At 32.4% G+C, this 19,763-nt stretch overlaps 1 protein-coding gene across 1 annotated transcript in view; it reads left to right on the plus strand.

The window, feature by feature from the left end:
- The window catches only part of LOC129951732 (uncharacterized), a 230,557-nt gene that overhangs the window by 66,670 nt on the left and 144,124 nt on the right, over window positions 1–19,763 (plus strand). The window contains exon 3 of the mRNA XM_056064037.1: window positions 14,463–14,584. Within this exon, the coding sequence (XP_055920012.1) occupies window positions 14,463–14,584 (122 nt within the window). The remainder of the gene's footprint in view (window positions 1–14,462; window positions 14,585–19,763) is intronic.

The following is a 19,763-nucleotide window of genomic DNA, read 5'->3' on the forward strand; positions in this document are numbered from 1 at the left end:
GTGGACACTATCCTCTCTTTCTGATAGGTTGCGCATATTTCACTCTACGAGTAAATCAGGTCTGTGTGGAATGAAATTTAAATTTATTAGTTCACTACGTATTCTGACCATCATAGAAATCGCGCGGACATTATTGGAATCCTTAAAATTGTTGTTCTGTACAAGGAATTAGACGCTTCCGCAATATATTCAGCTCTACATTTTTCATCAACCTTTGAAATGACTTCATTAAAGATGTTTTTAGCGGTTGTTATATCATCGATGGGTAAATTAAAATTAATTTGACATTCCTGAGCAAGATCTTGCCACTCTTGATACCAACTATCTTGTATCGCTTTTATGGCCACTCTTTTCACGAGCCGTGAATCATTCATTTTAAAAACGTTAAGCAAGAAGTCCGCTTGTAACTTCAGTGTTTTGATGAATAAAGGAGAGAGACCCGTTTCAAGATTATAACGTAGTATTGGGTATTTTTCGGCAAATGAAATATTGTTTTTATAAAAAGCGTTAGGAGTATTTCAACCGAATAGTATTTTTCACATCCCCATGCCTGCCATTCAATACTTCCGCGATTAAAGTGCAATTTTTCGTTTGATGCATTACGTCCACCACCACTTTTAATAACCATAACCTTCGATGTATCTATATTTACTATTAAATTCCATAGCTGAAAATACTGGTAAACCCTGTAATCATGAGCACCCTGCAGCTTGCGGTAAATGCTTAAACAAGACTAAATCGTCTGCGAGCAGAAGTGTTTTAATCCGCATCCCTGCGAAATCCACTCCATCCGGCAGGTAGTCTATGAATAGTGCAAACAAAGTAGGGCTTAATGTACAACCATGTCTCACTCCAACCAGTCAGAGAGTTCTTCACCTGTCCATACAGCAACCCTTGTTCCTTTATATAGGTGCTCAAGAACGCAAACAAACTTTAACGATATCCCAAGACTATACAGTTTATAGAATAGTGCACCTAGATTAATAGTATCGAGAGCTGCTTTGAAATAGATAAAAAATACATACAGCTTTTTCTTTTGTTTCAAGAAATTCTCTACCAAGCTCCTGCACATAAAAATGTTATCTATTGCTGAATATCCTGGTCTAAATCCAGCCTGGAACTCCCTCAGCAAGTTAACATTTTTATGTTAACATTTAAAAGAAAAAATATAAGAACAATATTTAAAATTATCTAAATATATTTTTCAAAAATTTAATAACAAAATTAATTTCAGAAAATATATAAGAAAATAAACAGAAAAAAAGACCAATTCATAGTGAGTCTTAAATTTTTGGTTTAGTCTTGTAGCATCAATTGTTCCACAAGGTAAAAAGTTCTATAGACATGGAGAAAATACAAGGAACATACGCTCGGATGTAAAGGTGGGTGTCCATTTGAGAGTAAACGTCTCGACATTCGATCTTTTTGAAAGTCACTCGCAAGTGCACACATGTGTTGACCACTATCCGAGATAAGCTCACGGAATACCAACACAGTTCGTATTCTGATATTAGCTGTCGAGAGTAAACATGTCGAAGCAGTGGAAACTATGTTTTTTTTTGCATATACATTTGATTTGAATATACATTTTTAACTTTCTAAAGGAAGTTATTGTAATGGATACGATTTGTAAAATTGAAAATTTTGACATTTCTCGTAGTTTCAAGATCCCTAGAGTCGAAATAAATGATTTTAAGAACGATGCCTGTGCGTGCGTGTGTATGTTCGTTCGTATGTCCGATCCGACGTTTTTTCGTCGTCCATAGCTCAAAAACTCAAAAAAGTAAAGATATTGACTACAGAAAGTTGCGGAGAGGGATCTCAAGAAAATTTTTGTGGGAGGTTTTTTTACCATAGCAAAAGTTGAACAAATGTTGGTTAAACCTAAATATCTCACGAACCAAAAACGCTTGAGACTTGAGTTAAATTTTATGTTATATATTGTAACGTGATACCAAACAAGTATATTTTATCAAAACAAAAATTAACCGTTTTTTTATAAATCCAAAAAAAACTGAAGAACAAATTTGGCACTTTAAAAATTGTACGAATAAAAAATGATTCTATCTCCAAAACAATTTTATGCAACGAAGAATACCGTTTTTAACATATCTCTTTTAACAAATTTTGAGAAAAATGGAATTGACAGTTTTTTTTATAAAAAATAAATACCTATAAAAAACATTACTCAAAGTTGTTACAAATAGAATTTTGACTCAAATAACTTTTAAAAAATTTGAGATTATGGCTTCCAATTTTGAGAAAAATATTTGACAGTTTTTTACCAAAAAAAATAAAAACCTAAAAAAACAATACTTAAACATGTTAAAAATTTACTTTCGACTCAAATAGCTTTTCAAAAATTAAAATTATAGTCTTCAAACTTTTTTTATTTCACAGAAAATATTGTTTTCGATATTCTGTAGTTTTTTTTTATAAAAATCCATATATTCATAAAAAAATAAAATCTACAAAAAATAGTACGCAAATTTGGTAAAAATTGATGTTCAGTTATCGATATCTCGTGAACAGATATTGACTTCAAATTAGACTCCAATTTGTATTTATTTATTTAAGAAATAAAATAAAATGCTTCTAAAATAGGTAAAAATCGTTTTTCAATTAAAAATCTCGTTTTCAAAAATAGATTTTGAAATCAAACTATTTCATCAAATGCAAAATGTTGTTGGTAATTTGTGAATCTTTTAGAATAATTCACCTTACAACTTTTTTAACAAAACACGAAAGCCTACAGACCATTTAATAGACAGACGGGATTGGATGTTATCAGTGTGGATAGAATACGTGGCCAACTGATAATATGCTAGCAGTAGAAATCTATCAAGTGGACACGATTATGAGAGTACTCTCAGCAAAAAAACTCTCAATATTCTAGCAGAGAGCTCGCGATATCAAAACTTCTAAAATTTGGCTCTCAAATGGACAGTCTCCCGAGAGTTGCTCTCGAGATTTAACTAGCAGAAGTAATCTCAAATGGACACGCACCTTAAAAGATGGAGGTTCTAAGTAAGGTTAATCAAGAGAATATTAGTTAGCAATGAAAGGGCACGAAACATAAAATGATTTTCGAAATTTGTATAAAATACACAGTTAAAATTGTTGGAAATATTATCATATTATATGAGTAACCCGGTATATCACATTCGAAGAAAATCAAAAAAAAACATTTTTCAGTAGACATTACCGTTTACGACCTATCAAATATGTTTGAAAATGTTTAGAAAACAGCAGAATTTAAAAGATGAAATTATATCAAAAATAAGAAATAAAAGAAAGCTTAGATTTTCTGTATCCAAGGATTGACGAATATCTTCCGTATCTTTAAGCAATGCTGGTATGCAAATTTGTCTTTTTCGGAAACCAGAAAATGTAATGTTTTGATGTAAGTAGATTAAGAAAATCGATTTATTGAGTAAAATTGTTGTTGTAAAGTTCTTTCAAAAGCTTTTAGTAAATAAATAAATTAGGTGGCGCAACAGTACATTTTGTAATAGAGCCTAGTAACTTACAACTTAGTTTGTGCCAGTAAGCCGAATCCTAGCGGCTAATTTGAGAAAGTACTTTTCATGACAAGAATTACTCTTGGAGGATTTTTCAATTCCTCGCAAGAGTCAGTATCCGTGAAAAAACTTCTTAGATGGCACAGGCAGTGATTAAACCCAAGACCTCTGGCATGACAGTCCAAGGCAATAACCATTATGTTAAGCACTTTAAATAGAAAATCTAATAAAGCAATATGTCTGTTATTAGTTTCTATAGAATTTTAGAGAATATGTACGCACTATTTTTGCTAATGTTCACTGTAGTGGGTACTAAACTATATTATTTAAATGAAGAATATTATTGAAAACTCAAAGAGCCTGTATTTTTGGTTAGACTTAATTTTGTATACAAAATAATACCTATTGCTAGGTATCCCATGATGGTATTCAATGCTGTCCAATAGGCTTAAGTAAGTTGCACATATAAGTTTTGTAGATAACAGCCGGATAAGAAGGAGAAAAAAACTTCTCACATCTCGCCTTAGAAAACCAAAAATCATTTTTAACGACTTCGCGTATGTGACCACAAGATCACAAGAGGTGGTTGGTGATACACAAACCGAGAATATCGAGATTTTCAGCCTTCTTGATGCAAGTGCTATCCATGGATAATGGCAATGGGGGTATTGCTCGCTTTAACGATACAAGACAGCATTGAGTTTTCGAAACATTAAATTCAACGCGGTTTTTTAATCCCCAGTGTGCAATGCTGTTTAGGTCGGAATTTAATGAGCTTATCGTATTTTGTCGTTGCAGTTCCACATTCCTAGAAGAGGGATGTGAGTTTGAAAACGAATATGTAAACAATGTATTGGGTTAGAAGTTGCAGACAGAAGATCATAAATATAAATGAGAAACAGTGTTGTAGATAAAACAGAGCCCTGGGGCACACCAGCATTTATTTTGTGGTTTCCAGACTTGAACCCATCTAATACTACTTGTATTGAACTATCCGATAGGTAATTACTAATCCAATGAAGCAAGGATTCATGAAAACTGAAAGGACGCATTTTCGATAAAAGGGCCAAATGCTTTTGAAATATAAAGTGCATAATCTAACTTTCTTCAAAACGATGTAAAGATTTGCTCCACTGTTCGGTGAGATAAACTATGAAATCACTAGTGGAACTATTTACGGGAAAGCAGTACTGTCGGTCATTAAGAAGATTTCGATCTTCGAGATATTTCTTAAGCTGACAATTTATCAGCGTTTCTATGACCTTGGAAAGAAAGGACGTAATCGGTCGGTAATAAGAAGGTGGAGAAGATTCGCCTTTTTTGGATAGGCTGGAAAATATTGTTTTCCATCCGGTTGGAACGAGACCCGAGGAGTAGGACAGTTGAAAAAGATTACATAATGGTTTTGCTAGCGTTGAACAACACCTCTTCAGAAGAAAGTTACATTCAAAAACTTACTCGAAATTTTATAGAAAAGATACTCAGAGAGCTGAAAAATTTTCTAAAATATTTTTTTAAATATGAATTAGAAGCTGCAATTTCTCACGAATCAGGACTGGCATAAATTAGTTAAGCCTCATTTTCATTACTTCAAGCTACTTCTGTTCATGAATGAATTTGGTCTTTTTGAGTTCGGATCTAATCGACTGAATTCATGCGTCAGTTCAATATCAGATAAATCAAAAAGAAGAACACGAAAACTCACTATATTTCAACTTCCAGAAACACTAAATTGATATCGATAAAAGTGAATTTTAAAAAACCAATTTTTATTTTGAATCGATTTCAATTTCATTTCGAATGAAAGTAAATTATAAAACTGAGCTGTAAGTAATTTCCAATGTTTAAAACAAATATTCCGCTTCATAGAATCTGATTTAAAAACAACAACTTTGTTATTTTTTCTTGGAATTTGACAGCAACAGTTAAACAAAGCAAATTTTACTTTCTAGGCAAAAATGAAAGGAATGTTTTTACGTTTTGCGAAATGTGCAAATTTTCCAAATGCTTGAAGGTTTATTTTCGATTTCTTTCTCAATGACAAGTTGAATCCTTTTTTCTTAACTTTTTCCGTCACGTACTTTATAAATTAAGGAAAAAGCATATTAAGGAATTTAACGTATGCAAATTGTTTATTCCTTTTGGATTGACGTCGCTTCGTTATTTTTTATTTGGCTTGACATAAGGTTAACCCATCAGCTTTAAGTTTTACTTACACCATTTGCACACACAGTTTCTTAAGTGGAACTGATGTCAAATAGAAATAAAAAATAAAACATAAAGATTTCCTTTAAAACCAGAAAAGAAAAACCCTTTTGGACATCCTGATATCTAAATACGGCACTGTTTCCACTTGAACAATTCCAACTCTTTGCCTTTGCCTACAGTACGCCCGCGCCCTCTCTCCAGCATCACTACTATACTGCGTCTTTCTTCCTTATAGCTCAATGTGAACATCTAGGACTCTAGGAGTCATTTGGAGGAGCTAAATCTTTATTCTGTGTGTGTTTTCTTTTACCTAGTTTTTTTTTATTATTTTTGTTTTGTTTCCTTTTTTTGGCATTACGAAGTGTTTTGGAAATTAAATGAAAATAGCGCGGTTGTTTTTAGTTGGGTCTTTTTGCGGTAGTGCGGGCTGAGAGGGATTTTTTTTCCACTTTTTGTTGTTTTTGGTATTTTTGGTAAAAGTGTTGCAATTAAGATTTATTTTAGCAAAAACAGTGATAGTGATAAATGGCATTTTATTGTAAATGTTTTTCTTCAGTTTCGTCTTCGTTTTCGACTTTGTTTGGTTTGGTTAGGTTCTTAGATTCGTAGATCTGTTGGTTGACTGTGGTATGGTTTGGATGTTTTGAAGAATTTCAAAGATGAACATTTTATTTTCATTTAAAATATTTCTGTTATGTTCTTCTCTACCGAGACTATAAGAAGGTTATTCTATGGTAAAATGAAAATAAATATAAGAAAAGACAGTTTCTAAGACTTAATAACTAACATTTTTAGAAGTTTTGAAACAAAGAAGAGTAGTTTTCTCACAGGGAAAAGCAGGAGACCACAATATACAACATTCCTTCTATTTGAGGTTAGCAGACCAACAGTTTGTGTATGGTTGTGAGGAGCACTATGGGCCTATTTACCTGGTTTTGAAATCGATAATTTTAATTACCAGACAATAAAATTTAAAGCAATTAGGTCGATAGAAGGGAGCACTTTATAGGCTTGTTTTTGCGTTCCTATTTAAAAACATACAAAATAAAAAAGTTGAACATAAATAAAATTAAGTTCATTTAAAATTTCTTTTAAAATACACTGTGGTGAAATTCTACACCTGTGACTATAACAATGTAAATCACAAGCACATACATACATAGGTTTGGAAGTAGGCAAGGTAGTGTTCTTAGAAAAATGAGTTAAATTTGTCGCAAATTAAAACAATACTGACATTTTTTTTGTTTATAAATACTTCATTGTCCTTGGCCTTTCTTTTAGAAATCTAAGAAAGAAGAGTTTGTGTCACTTTTTATTTGTTTGTAAAATTTAAAAGGACGATGTTTTGTTTTGAGCTTGATGGATGTAGATGTAATTAAATTAATTTGAAAAACACTTAAGCTGATGTGTGACAAATACATTTAAGATCCCCTTTTAAATAAATGTAAATCTTTTAATATATGCTTTTAGTGGTTGACAAAATAAAAATTAGACCTGCTATTAAAGCAGTTGTCACTTTTGAAGTCATAATTTTTTGACATTTGAAGAGTATAAACTATACCATAACTAAAAATGGAACTTTACTTGTTAAAATTAATTAGAAAAATGTTGGGACAGTTCGTAAAACTAAAGCAAATTTGATCTGTTTGGACAAGTCACTGATTTCAAGTTGCTCAAGGACAACTGAGAAAGTTGCTGATGTAGCCCGTAGTGTTGACCCAGTTTTTGTATTCCTTGTAGTTATTTCAAATTGGCATTCCACAAATGACATTGAAAAATGTTTTGCAAAAAGACTAGGGACTCATAGATTCTTAAGTTCAGCTAACGCAAAATCTCAAGTCAGTCGATATACAGAACGTTGAATCTTCGTTGATTTGGTTCTCGAAATAAATCATATTGATACTTAGCGAAGACTTTTACCTATGAAGCCACGTTTATAAGAAGAATTATAAGAACTTGAAACAAAATGCAATACATTTTTTGTAGTACTTCGATTTATGTAAGAAACACTGTCTTTAAATTTTACAAAAAAAAATAAACAAACAAAAATAAAACATATAAACTTTGAAGTCAGTACCTTTGGAACTTCTTACTACGGCATTTTAAAAAAAAGTGAGAATTTAGATTGAAACAAAATTATATCACTAGAGACTTCAGATAAGTCAAATATTATATTGTGTAAAGTAATACCAAATTAAGTTAATTTCGAAAAAAAAATCAATTGACTTTTTTTTTGTACTGTACAAAAATATTTGTCATCCCAAATATTTTAAGAACAAAAATTGTTTTACATGTAACATAATTTTATACTTTTACATCGAAGAATAGTGTTTTTGACATGTGGTGAAATTTTGAAAATCAAAGAAACGGTGTTTTTAAACAAAGCTTAAAAAACCTTAACTAAAATTTGGGAAAAAAGTGATATTTGTCTCCCTTATCTTGGCATAAATTATTGCTATTGACTTTATACTAATTTTAACTTATACAAAATAGCGTTCTCAACATTCAGTAAAATTTTATATAAAAATGCAAACGTCAGTTTCTTTCATAAATATTAAAATCTGCAACAAATATCTACTAACCAAAATTGGTAAAAATTGATATCCGATATAAACTTTCACAATATGGCAATGAAATTGGTAACAAAAAAAAATCAAATTTTGAAAACTTATGCAAAATATTGTTGCTAAGTTTAAGTTAGTTTTTTAGAAAAAAATCAATCAAAACACGAAAACCTACTTAACTTATACTTATTGACATGATATTGACTCCATTTTTTTTTCATTTTACACGAAATCGACAGACGGACACGGTTGGGAAGTTATCAGTGTAGGTCGCATTCAAGCCTTTTTTTTAGAGTTTTAAGTTGGTTTTCATCTTTTGTAAAAAAATTGGATTTTGATAAAAAAAAGAAGCTGTGATGCAACCCACACTGATAACTTCCCATACTGCCTTTCGACTTGTCTAGCTTAAAAGTTAGCAGGTTTTTGTGTTTTGTTGAAAAATTTGTCACTTGAATTATTCTAAAAAATTCCAACAATGTTGAAATCATGAAATAGTTTGATCAAATCCTATTTTTTTAACGAAATTTTTATTTGAAAACCAATTTTTACCAATTTCCATAGCATTTCTTAAAAGTTTCCTTTTCTTATTTAAACAAATACAAATTGGATGAATGAAATTAACTTAAGAGATATCGAGAGCCGAACATCAATTTTTACCAAATTTGAGTACTATTTTTGCATATTTTATTTTTTTGTTATAAAAAACGGACTGTTGGATTTTAATAAAAAAAAAAATACTGAATGTCGAAAACAATATTTTCTGTAAGATTAAATAAGTTTGATGCCAATATTTTTAATTTTTAAAAAGATATTTGAGTAGAAAAGAATATTTTAGGTTTTTATTTTTTGTTAGAAAACTGTCAATTCGATTTTTCTCAATTTTCGAATGTTTAAAACAATATTTCTTATAAATAAAATTGGTTTCAAGCAATAATTTAAAATTTTTGAAAGATATTTGAGTAGAAAATCAACTCTTACCAACTTTTAGCAATGTTTTTTTTTTAGGTTTTTATTTTTTATAAGAAAATTGTAAATTTGATTTTTCTCAAAATTTTACCAGATGTAAAATACGTTATTCTTATTTGCACAAAATTATTTTGGATATAAAATTCTATTTTGTTCGTAAGGTTTTCGAGGTGACAAACATTTGTTTTAGTTTTTTGATTTATAAAAAAAAAACTTTAGTTAGATTTATAGTACCCGTAGCGTGATGGTTTGTGCGTTGGTCAGTTAATTCCAGTGACCCTAGTATGACCTCCCGTCTCTAAAACTCCAAAGAACTGAAGAGAACAGGGATGTACTCAGAACAGTGCAAATAGAAACAGAAAAAGCCATCTTTGACGATGACTTTTACATAATTGAAGATCCGAAGGAAAAAGTGGAGGCGGTGGGAGCTGCTTTCCAGCAAGTGAACAAGGCGAATGTTAGCATTCGCCCCAACCTCGACCTTGAAAACAGAGCCCTACTTAATCACTTTAACCTCCGTAATAATATCACACAATGGTGATCTGAGAACCTCGGTTTCATGCGATTCAATGACGATTCCTTGGCAAATGCCATAATCGCCGAGCAAACGGGAGCAAGTCCCTTGTTAGTGACGAAGGTTGAGCTTCATCTTATCTTCAACTTAATAAAAAACAAAAAGTCAGCAGGTGTCGTTAGTATATCCAAAACGTTGTACTAAGACATTTACCGATGGGAGCAATTGATATTTACACCACACTCTTCAATAATGCACTGAACAATGCATATTATCCAGTGCTTTCAAGACCGCTGGGGTTCATCCTCTCCCGAAAAATTGAAAGGACAACTCCAAACCTTCAAATCTTCGGTCGATAAGTCTTCTTCCGAGTATCAGCAAAGTTTTCGAAAAGAGCATCAATAGGGCTCTGACTAAGTGGGCTGCGGACAACAAAATAATTCCGGATAAACAGTTCGGGTTCTAAACTCGTTTCTGATATCCAATGGAATAAATCAAAACAACAATGCACAGGTGCTGTTCTGGTTGACTTGGAAAAGGCTTTTGACACCGTATGGTTAGAGGGTCTTTACCTTAAACTGTGCAGGCTTGGCATAAGCAAGCCATTGTTGTATATACTTTATGATATGCTTAACGGTAGAAAGTTTGGTGTCAAAAGTGGCAATGTAACTTCTTCCACAAGATTCTCAATTAAAAATGGTCTTCAACAGGGAGCGGTGAATTCGCCGATTCTCTTCAGCATTTACACCAGCGATCGGAAATTCTGTCTCACAAAGTCAATTTCGTACAGAAACGACTGGAAACTGAAAATAAATGTCCAGAAGTCGGAGACAATTCTGTTCCGGACTGCGTTGGCTAGGGCCAGGAGAGATACGTGCAACAATTACCACAACATGTTCATCGTTCAACTTCACGGGCAGCCATTAGCGAGCAAAAGTTTTGTGAAGTACCTAGTTATCTGGTTAGATCAGTATTTATATTTCTTCAGCCTTCGCTCTGAAAAAACGGCTGTTTTTTAGCAGTCGGCTTGACTCCAGAGTGAAGGTAATTTGCAACATGGCTCTCATACGGCGGATGATCGTTTATGGTTGTCCTGTGTGTCTTAACGTTGCTCCTTCCTAGATGGAGAAGTTTCGGGTGTTCAAGCGGCAGTGTTTACGACGCTGTACCGGCTTATATCGAACAGCCGAATCTTCTTACGTGCATTACTATTCCAACGAGGGCCCGAATCAACAGAATTGACGATTTTGTGATAAAACTCGTTCGAGGTCACTTTGGTCTTCGACCAACAACTTAATTTTCAGGGCTTATATCCAAACGACTAGTCATCTTTTTAAATAGAAGCGGTCTGATACAGGATATATTGGAAAAAAATACAAAAAAAAACAACATGGAATAAAAAAAACAAAAAAAAAACAACGTTAGATAATTAGATTTGCTGCTGTGGTTGTTCTTGTTTTAAGTAGTTTTTAGGTAGAATAGGTAGTTTAAGTCACCGTTAAGCATTGTTTTTAAGAAACTAATTATAGATATACTAGTTTGATAAAATTAGTTTATAGCCAATGGCGCAAAACTTAAAACAACCAATTTTTAAAGGCCTAACTTTTTACTAGGTTGTAATTTGTTTACTATTTAGCAAAAGACTTTCGTTTTGAACGTAATTTTAGGCGTATAATAAAATCCCAGTATTATTATTAATGTGTCCAAAGAAATCTAAAAAGAGTTGAAAATATTACCAAACATTATTAAGACAGTATAGGAACTTGTACAGAAAAAAATTATTGAAATCATTTGATTAATTATTGAGGTAACTTAAAAACAAAAAATCGGTTCTATGAGGGTACTATGGAGAAATACAAATATTTGTTTATATTGAAAAAACCAAGTCAATATAAAAATGTTAGCGAAAATTAAACAAAAATTCATCGGATTCCTTTAGAAAAAAATCGAATTTTCGATTTTTGACAAAAAAATTTTATGGGATCTACTGTTGTTTGTAGTCTTAAAAAAGATGAAAAACACCCAACGCGAGTCGATTTATTATCATTCAAATGCCCACTTCAACTTCTTACGGTGGCACGGATCCGAGTGGTCTTCAGCTTCAGATCCTCCTGAATTTGAGTGATGGCCTGTGTTATGTTCACCTTTAGGGCATCGGGTGATTGTGGTTTATTTGGATAGACCTGCGACTTTAAGAAACCCCAAAGGAAAAAGTCTACCTTCGCATTACCCCTGTGAGAAATAACTTTACCCTTAAATCGTTCATGAAAAATGTCAATCGTGTCGTTTGCTGTATAGTACGAAGCGTTATTCTACTGGAAGCGCATGTCGTCTATGTACATATGATTCAATTTGGACCATAAGAAATTAGTTATCATCGTGATGCAGCGCTCGTTGTTGATGACGACCGCCTCATTAACATCGTTTTCGAAAAAGTACGGACCAATTACGTGCCGGCCCAAAATCCACACCAAGTGGTAACTTTTTGAGGATGCACGATCACCTGTGGAACCTCGCGTGGATTGGTGTCGTCCCATATACGGAAATTTCGCTTGTTAACACAGGTATTCATCCAAAAATGCGCCTCGTCCTTAAAGATCATTTTTCCTAAAAATGAAGGTCCTCTTCCAAACGATTTGAAGCCCAGTCAGAGAACAAACTGCCGGCGTGGCGTCTTTGTCTATAGTCATGAGCTGTAGGGGATCTTGTAGGGGCTTAGACCCAATACCCGGCGAAAAATTGGCCAAGTTGAAGTCTGCGAAAGGCCGAGTTCTAGTGCACGGCAGGGAATAGACTGCCTCAGGTTTTGCTGTACACACGGCGATATTCTCGGCTGATCTTGTATTCCTTGAACGTACAAGTTTTGAATGATTTTTTACTGAACCGGTCGTCTCAAATTTGGCCACCAAACGTTGAAGATTCGACTGTGATGGACCACCACGTCTACCGTAAAATGGGCGCAATTCGCGCATCGTTTGCGTTAACCAACATTCATTTTGATATTAAGTTTTTATCATTTGAACGTGCTATTCAATCGAGTAATTTGCAAATGATGATTTAACATAAACAAATGAATAATAAACAAAAGATTTGACAGATATCACCAAAACAAAATGGCCGCCACGGCGCGGGCGCGGCGCGGCCCTTCAAAATCTACCCGCGACAAAATCTAAGCGCGAATTTTAAAACTATAAAAAAATGAATTCTTCTAAAAAATGTTAACAAATGTTAAAACCAATATTTTCTTTAAGATGACATAATTTTGAAGGGAATGTATTCAATTTCTGTGAAGATTTTCCAACGAACTTTTAGCAGCATTTTTTAAGGTTTTTATATTTAGGAAAATATAGTTACTTAGCTTTTTTTAAAAATTCTACCATATTTCAAAAACCTATACGTTTTTTTATTTTTTGTTTTTTGTTCGTAGAATAGTTACCAAATATTTAACTCTTTGGTTTTTGTTTATTTATGAAAAAATCAGTTTCAGTTCAGTTTAGTGAGAAATGTATGGACAATCTAAATGTTCCAAAACCACAAACTCAATGTCTTTTCTGCATCTTTTAAAGTAATTATATATAAGACAGAATTTATTTAAAGTCGACACTAGTTCTTGAGATATGTCACGTGTCACGTATACACACCCGCACAGCGATCTTTCTTGAAACGATACAAATACTTAGATTCTAAGGTGTAGAAACGTAAAAATACTTACCTCAAAAATGGGTCCAATTCAAATAACTTGAAGTAGAACATAGTTCTAAAAAGCATCATTGTGATGTGTGGGTTGCATAAATTAATATAAATGTTCGGAGCTCCGTTAAAGCCTGTTCCTACAGGTTTGTGCTGCCTTTCGAAAGGTTGCATGTATAACAACACTAAAAACACTTCGATATACTTAAAACCAGATCAGATTTCGAAAATACTTAAATTAATTTCAAATAAACTATATTCAATCACCATTTTCCTTTAATATAATCATCACCTATAATTTCAAACCGGCAAACAGACTTTTTAAAAAACTTCAATCAAAAATACCATTGGTTTTCAAAAGTACCTAAATTCTACAGCATATATTTTCTAAATTTTATTTGAATTAAATTCTACTTGCACCTCGTCAGCTCCAAAACCTACATACTTTATAGAAAATGTACCTATTTAAGAGCTACCCTATTTACCCTACCATACAATAGGTAAATGTACATTAAATTCGAATCTTTTTGCACTGATGTAGAACTCGGTATCAAAAAATTTCACATTAAACACACACCGCTTCATAAAACATTAAAATTGTGCTGTAACTTTTCCAAAAACTTATATTTGTTCAGGTGGAAGCAACAAAATTACATTTGCATCAAATTCATCTTTTTATCTCGCTCTCACTCTATCTCTCGTATCTTGCTTTCGCTTTCGATCTCTTAAAAGCATAGAAGAATCAGAATGTAATATATTCTCAAGACTTTACAAAACAATTTCTTATATTTGTCTAAAATTTGTTTTTTTTTTTATTCATCTCTCTCGTTATATTTTTCTATATCAAAGTTTCTGCTATTATTTGTGCTAATGTTCCCAAACTAAAGAGCTATATATTCACTATGTGCTTTTCTATTTAGAATACTTCCACCTACATTTTTAAGCTACATACATTTATTTTGTTGTTGTTAACTAAACTATACTTATGTGTATTTTCAGCACAACGCTGCCTTACGATGATGCTACTGCAGCTACAACCCAACTTGTTAAGAACGAGCGAAAGTACTCGAGTAGCTTCGCCAGACGAAAACGCAGAGATATCGCCTCCTCCTCAATGCATGGTAAGTAGATGCAAGTGCAATAAAGTAGGTATGCTCCTCAAGTACTTGGATGCTGGGCTGGGTATAGCAAGGGCTGATGGGCTTGGCTGGGCAGTAGTGCATGATGGTGTTCAAAAAGGGTGCTACTTATGTATTCCAGATAATAGCCCATCTCTGTGCTACTACGAGTGTATAAGGAGTCTAATATAGAAGTCTGAAGTAGGGTTGCCACTTTCTACAAATTGCAGAAGATTTAGTGATTTTGCTTGTTGTTGTCAGAGGTAAAATGATACACCCTCTAATTTAGAACATTCTAACTGAGAAAGCTTATATCATTTAATAAAGCTTTTTATATCGAAACAATATCTCTATACTTTGTTGGCTGATGGCAACCTTAAGTGGATCCCGCCTCGACTGTCCTGCATTCTGTAGATGCAACAGCAAGAGTCCTAGACAAGAGCCCATCAGGTCAGTTATGAGTATGAGTGTGACAAGAAAGAGAGAGAGAGTGCAAGTGGTGTGCAGTTTGAAGTTCCATAGAATGGGAATCATTTTTGAATTCCTCACTTATGTAAGTGCTGCAGCTTATAGAAGGTCCAGACTCGAGAGCCAGACAAAGTTGTAAATTGTCAATTATATTTGAGACGATTCGGTGTAAACAAAACAATTTTCAGATTCTTTGTTCGTCATCGTCATCGTCATTTCTGAGAATTTCTTCGCATCCTTTCAAAAACCATCCTTACAACAAGGATACGTACATATATTCGAAAGACCATGTTAAGATGGTGCATCCTTTATATAGAAAGAATATATAGAAATAGGTGCAGCATTATTATCGAAGTATAACAAATGCTAAGAGAAGTTGAAGAACATTGTTTTATATACTTATCTCAATTTATATATATGTATGTACATAATATACAATAGGGTTATGATGCACTCACTTTCCAACAGTTGTCTCTGTTGCCGGAAAGGAAATTGGAACTTTTCGTTCAAACCGACCCCCCTTTCCACTCCATTCTCTCCTCTTCGTTCTTCCTCTATCAACAGATATGAAAATATATAGAGAATGATGAAAACAAAGCAATTTCAATGTGGCTCCTAAAAAGTTCCATTATTCTTAAGAGGATTGTGGTTGATGTGGCCCTGCTGTTTGAGCTAGTATGGTGTACGTATCTACATATACAAAGGTATGTTGCATCCTTATTCTGAGTTTGAGGTGATTTTTGATTGAATTCAATATTGAAATATTCGCTTTTTCCATTCAAGAGCAACACGAGGAACCAAAGTTGTTGTTGTTTTCTTTGGTTTTAACAAAAAGAAGTAGATATGCTCTAATTCCTTCAGGTTTTTGTCTTCTTCTTGTTCATTGATGGTTTGCTTATGATGTGAGTTTTGTCATTGTCATTGGGAAAAATGAATATTTTGACAAATGGAAGTTTTCCTATACTTTTATCTAAAATGTATACCGGAATACAGATGTCTTGTATACAGGGTGGCCAGTAAAGAAGGGTTAATATTGAAACGGATGCAATAACATAATTGCTATGAAAATTCATAAGCTCTTGGACTTTTACTTTTTATTAAAAATCATTAGATTTTTTTTATTTTAAAAAATTAGAACATAAAATAAGTGGAGAAGTTAAGACATTTTTAATAGGGTGTTTCCACACTAAAGAAATATATTTAAGGAAACATTGTTTTGTAAAAAACGCTTCCGAAATTTGTCCCATTTATCGGCTCTTCAATAAGACCGCTACAAAAGTTCTCTTTTTAAATAAAACAAAATCAGTTTTGGATATCAATAAAATTCTTTATTCCTGTGATACCATTTTGCATGAAACTCGAACTTCATGTTCGATGTTTGTACGAAGTTCCTCAATCGTGACTGGCTTGTTGGCATAGACCGTAACCTTGACGTAGCCCCACTTGAAATATGTAGACTTAAAGCGTCAAATCGCACGACCGAGGCGAGGTGGCCAAGCGACTGGACCATTTGTATTGTATTGTATTTATTTCAAGTATTAATTCTTACCACATGTTTTTGAATAACAAGAAGCGGATTGATTCTATGTTAATAAGACCCTCCCCAACAAGTTATTCCATACTGTATTTTAGAGTGAACAATACCAAAGTAGAACATAACAAGTATATTTCTCGAGCAGTATAAACCAAGTGTATTAGACTGTCTAGGGCAACATAGTAAATAATTTTTTAACGATAAAATATGTTCGGACCAATTCATTTTACTATCAAGTATGACACCAAGTTATTTAAAGGTATTCACAAATTCTACCTGAAAGCAATGAGTTGAACAGGGCTCCCTAGAGACAAAACTATTAGATTCATTAGCACTGAATTTAAATTGTTGGCAATCTGAGGAATGATAAAATATGTCGCAATCAACTAATTTATACTGACAGACTAAAGTACATTAGTTTTTTTTTTATTGCTTAATACCATTTTATGAAGTGCAAACCAGTCTGAAGATATCCAAGTCTGACTAAATGTCAGAAATTAAGTAAACCAGAAAATTGCAACCATATGAAAATTCCTTATCATCAGCAAATGCTATAATTTTGTCTTTGAAATTCTGATTGAACATAGAATTAATAAAAATCAGAAAAAGCAAGAGACCTAAAACCGAACCTTAGGGAACACCAATACTAATATCACACAAACTACTTTAATCATTTATTTTCACTAATTGCTTTCTTATGGATAAAAAGAATCTAGCCACTTATAAATAAATCCACGCATTCCTGCATTGTTTAAGTTTTTAAATCAAAAGCTTTAGTTAAATTAATGAAGAGTCCAGCTGTAAACGAATTCTTGTTTATGTTTTCATAAATTTCACTGCAAAATTTTCTTCAGTTGAATTAAGGACTCTAAATCCAAATTGAGATTCACTAAAAAAAATATTTTTATTACGAAACTTCAAATTTCTTTTTTTGATTGCTTTTTCAAAACAGAACAGCTAACAGTGAAATAGGCTTATAATTATTCATAATGATTTGATTTTTTGTATAGAGGAATGACTTCAGTAATCTTGAGAGAGCGCTTGGAAAAACACCACAATACACACTTATATTCTATATTATTATAAAGGAATTCACCAGGTAAAATAGGAGCATAAAAAAGACTTTCTGTATTAACATTATCATTAGTTAAATCTTCAATTAACAAACAGTCATTTCTGTTCCTAACACCTCAGTAGAGACATTTTCAGCAATATAAATGAAAAATGTATTAAAACGATTAGCAATTTCAGTAGTATCATTTATTTGAATGTTTTCATATTCGTTAACTAAAGGCTTTTCTGATTGGGAACTACAATTTAAAAGTTTATTCACAATTTTCCATTTAATTTACCTTTATTTTTTTCTAGTTGAGCTAAATAATAATTTTCCTTACAAGTTTGAATTTCTTTTGTTAGTTGTTTGCATACTTTCTTGTATTCTGTTTTAAAGTGATTATTATTTGGAAATTTCTTACATTTTATACCAAGTTTGATTTTATTGCTTACTTTATTCAAAATATGTTCTGTCATCCATTCCTTCAGCGGTTTATTCTTATTTTTTTGTGATCATATATGTACATATGTTGTACAACTATCAAGTTATTACGTAATTCTCAGAAATCTTAGAAATGTATTATAATTTAAAGGGAATTTTTATTGTTCTAATACTTTCCCATAGCTTTTACACTATCAGCTTATTTGTCTTGGTTCTTCTTAATCTTCCAATATTATCTAGTATATTCAGCACCGGCCCGAGCAAAACTAGCGCCCTGTTCAAGCTTCATCATTGCGGTGATTTGTGGATGAAGTCATTTTCTCATTACCCAAATCAAGGGGTAGACTTTGCAAAGCTCTTTTTTAACGAGGCATCCTCAAGGGTCCTATTCCTGCATGATACTTATTTCATGATGTAGATTACTTTTCCATAAACTCATATACCAAGATTCATTTCATTATTTCACGAAGAACATTGTTTGGGATGTTTTTGGTGGATTCCTCATTAGTAATCTTTGTATAGCCTCATAGTTAAACGTTTTTCAGCACTTGAAGTTAAGCTCTTCTATTTTCCTTTTTGATGTGATCTTTCCTTTTAAGTTATGCATCTAAGGTCAATCAAAGGCATTTTGCAGTATTGGAGTAAGAAAATTTAAAATTTAGATTATTGTTAATGTTTTTTTTGTTTTGAAAGTTTTGCGTAAGTTTTGTTTGTTTGGTTAGATACGCTAGTTTTCGACCAATTACTAACATCATTAGCTGAATTTTAAAGTTTGTGTATATGATTAAAAACGGATTTATCTGGTTCGAATATGGAAATATCAACAGCATTGGAAATTGTGGCGTTGATATCCACTGAAATATATCTTTTATACAAATGGTCCTATGACACTTCCTTGTGGTATACCACATTCAATTTTATTAAATTCGGAGTAATTTTGGTCGTGCTTTAAAGAATAGGTGTAATATATGATATTTTGAAGTACTGCCAGTCCCTTTGCAGTTTTTACACAATTTTTAAGTAGAAAGAAAATATAGCCAGATAGGCATATTTTTCTCAAGTGCCTTTTCCTCACATCCGTCATTTATGTTTATTTCAGAGTCCAAATTGATGGTTCCGAATTAAACTTATGTCAGTTTTTCGAAAACTTTTGTAATTGTAATTTTATTGGTCTTTTGGCGATTTTTCAACAAACTATAGTGTTTTTGTTGCTGTAGTTGCTAGAAATATCTTCAAGTCATTCGCGAAATGTTCTGTAAAAAGATAAGCTTTTTAATTTGGGTTTCCCATTTACTATATTGAGTTTTTTTTGCGGTAGTTTTTGGTTGGAGGTTCTTAAATGCTTTGGTGGTTTCCACTACAAGCACTTGGTAAAAATATCTGATATCAGAGTTTTCAAGAATCTACTTAGTAACTAATTCGTACAAAGTTTTGAACTAGATATTTTAAGATATTTTATTCAAACATGACATTATGATGGTAGATAAGTTGAAAAAAGTAGATGTCCCGATTCCTTCCGTCTGTCTGTCTGTCTTGTAACAACCCAAACCATTGGGTCCATTGAGTTCAAAATTGGAAATTAAATGTTTTGAGCATATTCTCATATTCTCTCAAATATCGATAGTTCGAATTTTCTCAAAAACGAACCGATAAATTTGTTAAATTTTCTCTAAGAATTTGTTTCT

This window comes from Eupeodes corollae, chromosome 3, assembly GCF_945859685.1.
Source record: "Eupeodes corollae chromosome 3, idEupCoro1.1, whole genome shotgun sequence".
NCBI classification, from domain to species: Eukaryota; Metazoa; Arthropoda; class Insecta; order Diptera; family Syrphidae; genus Eupeodes; species Eupeodes corollae.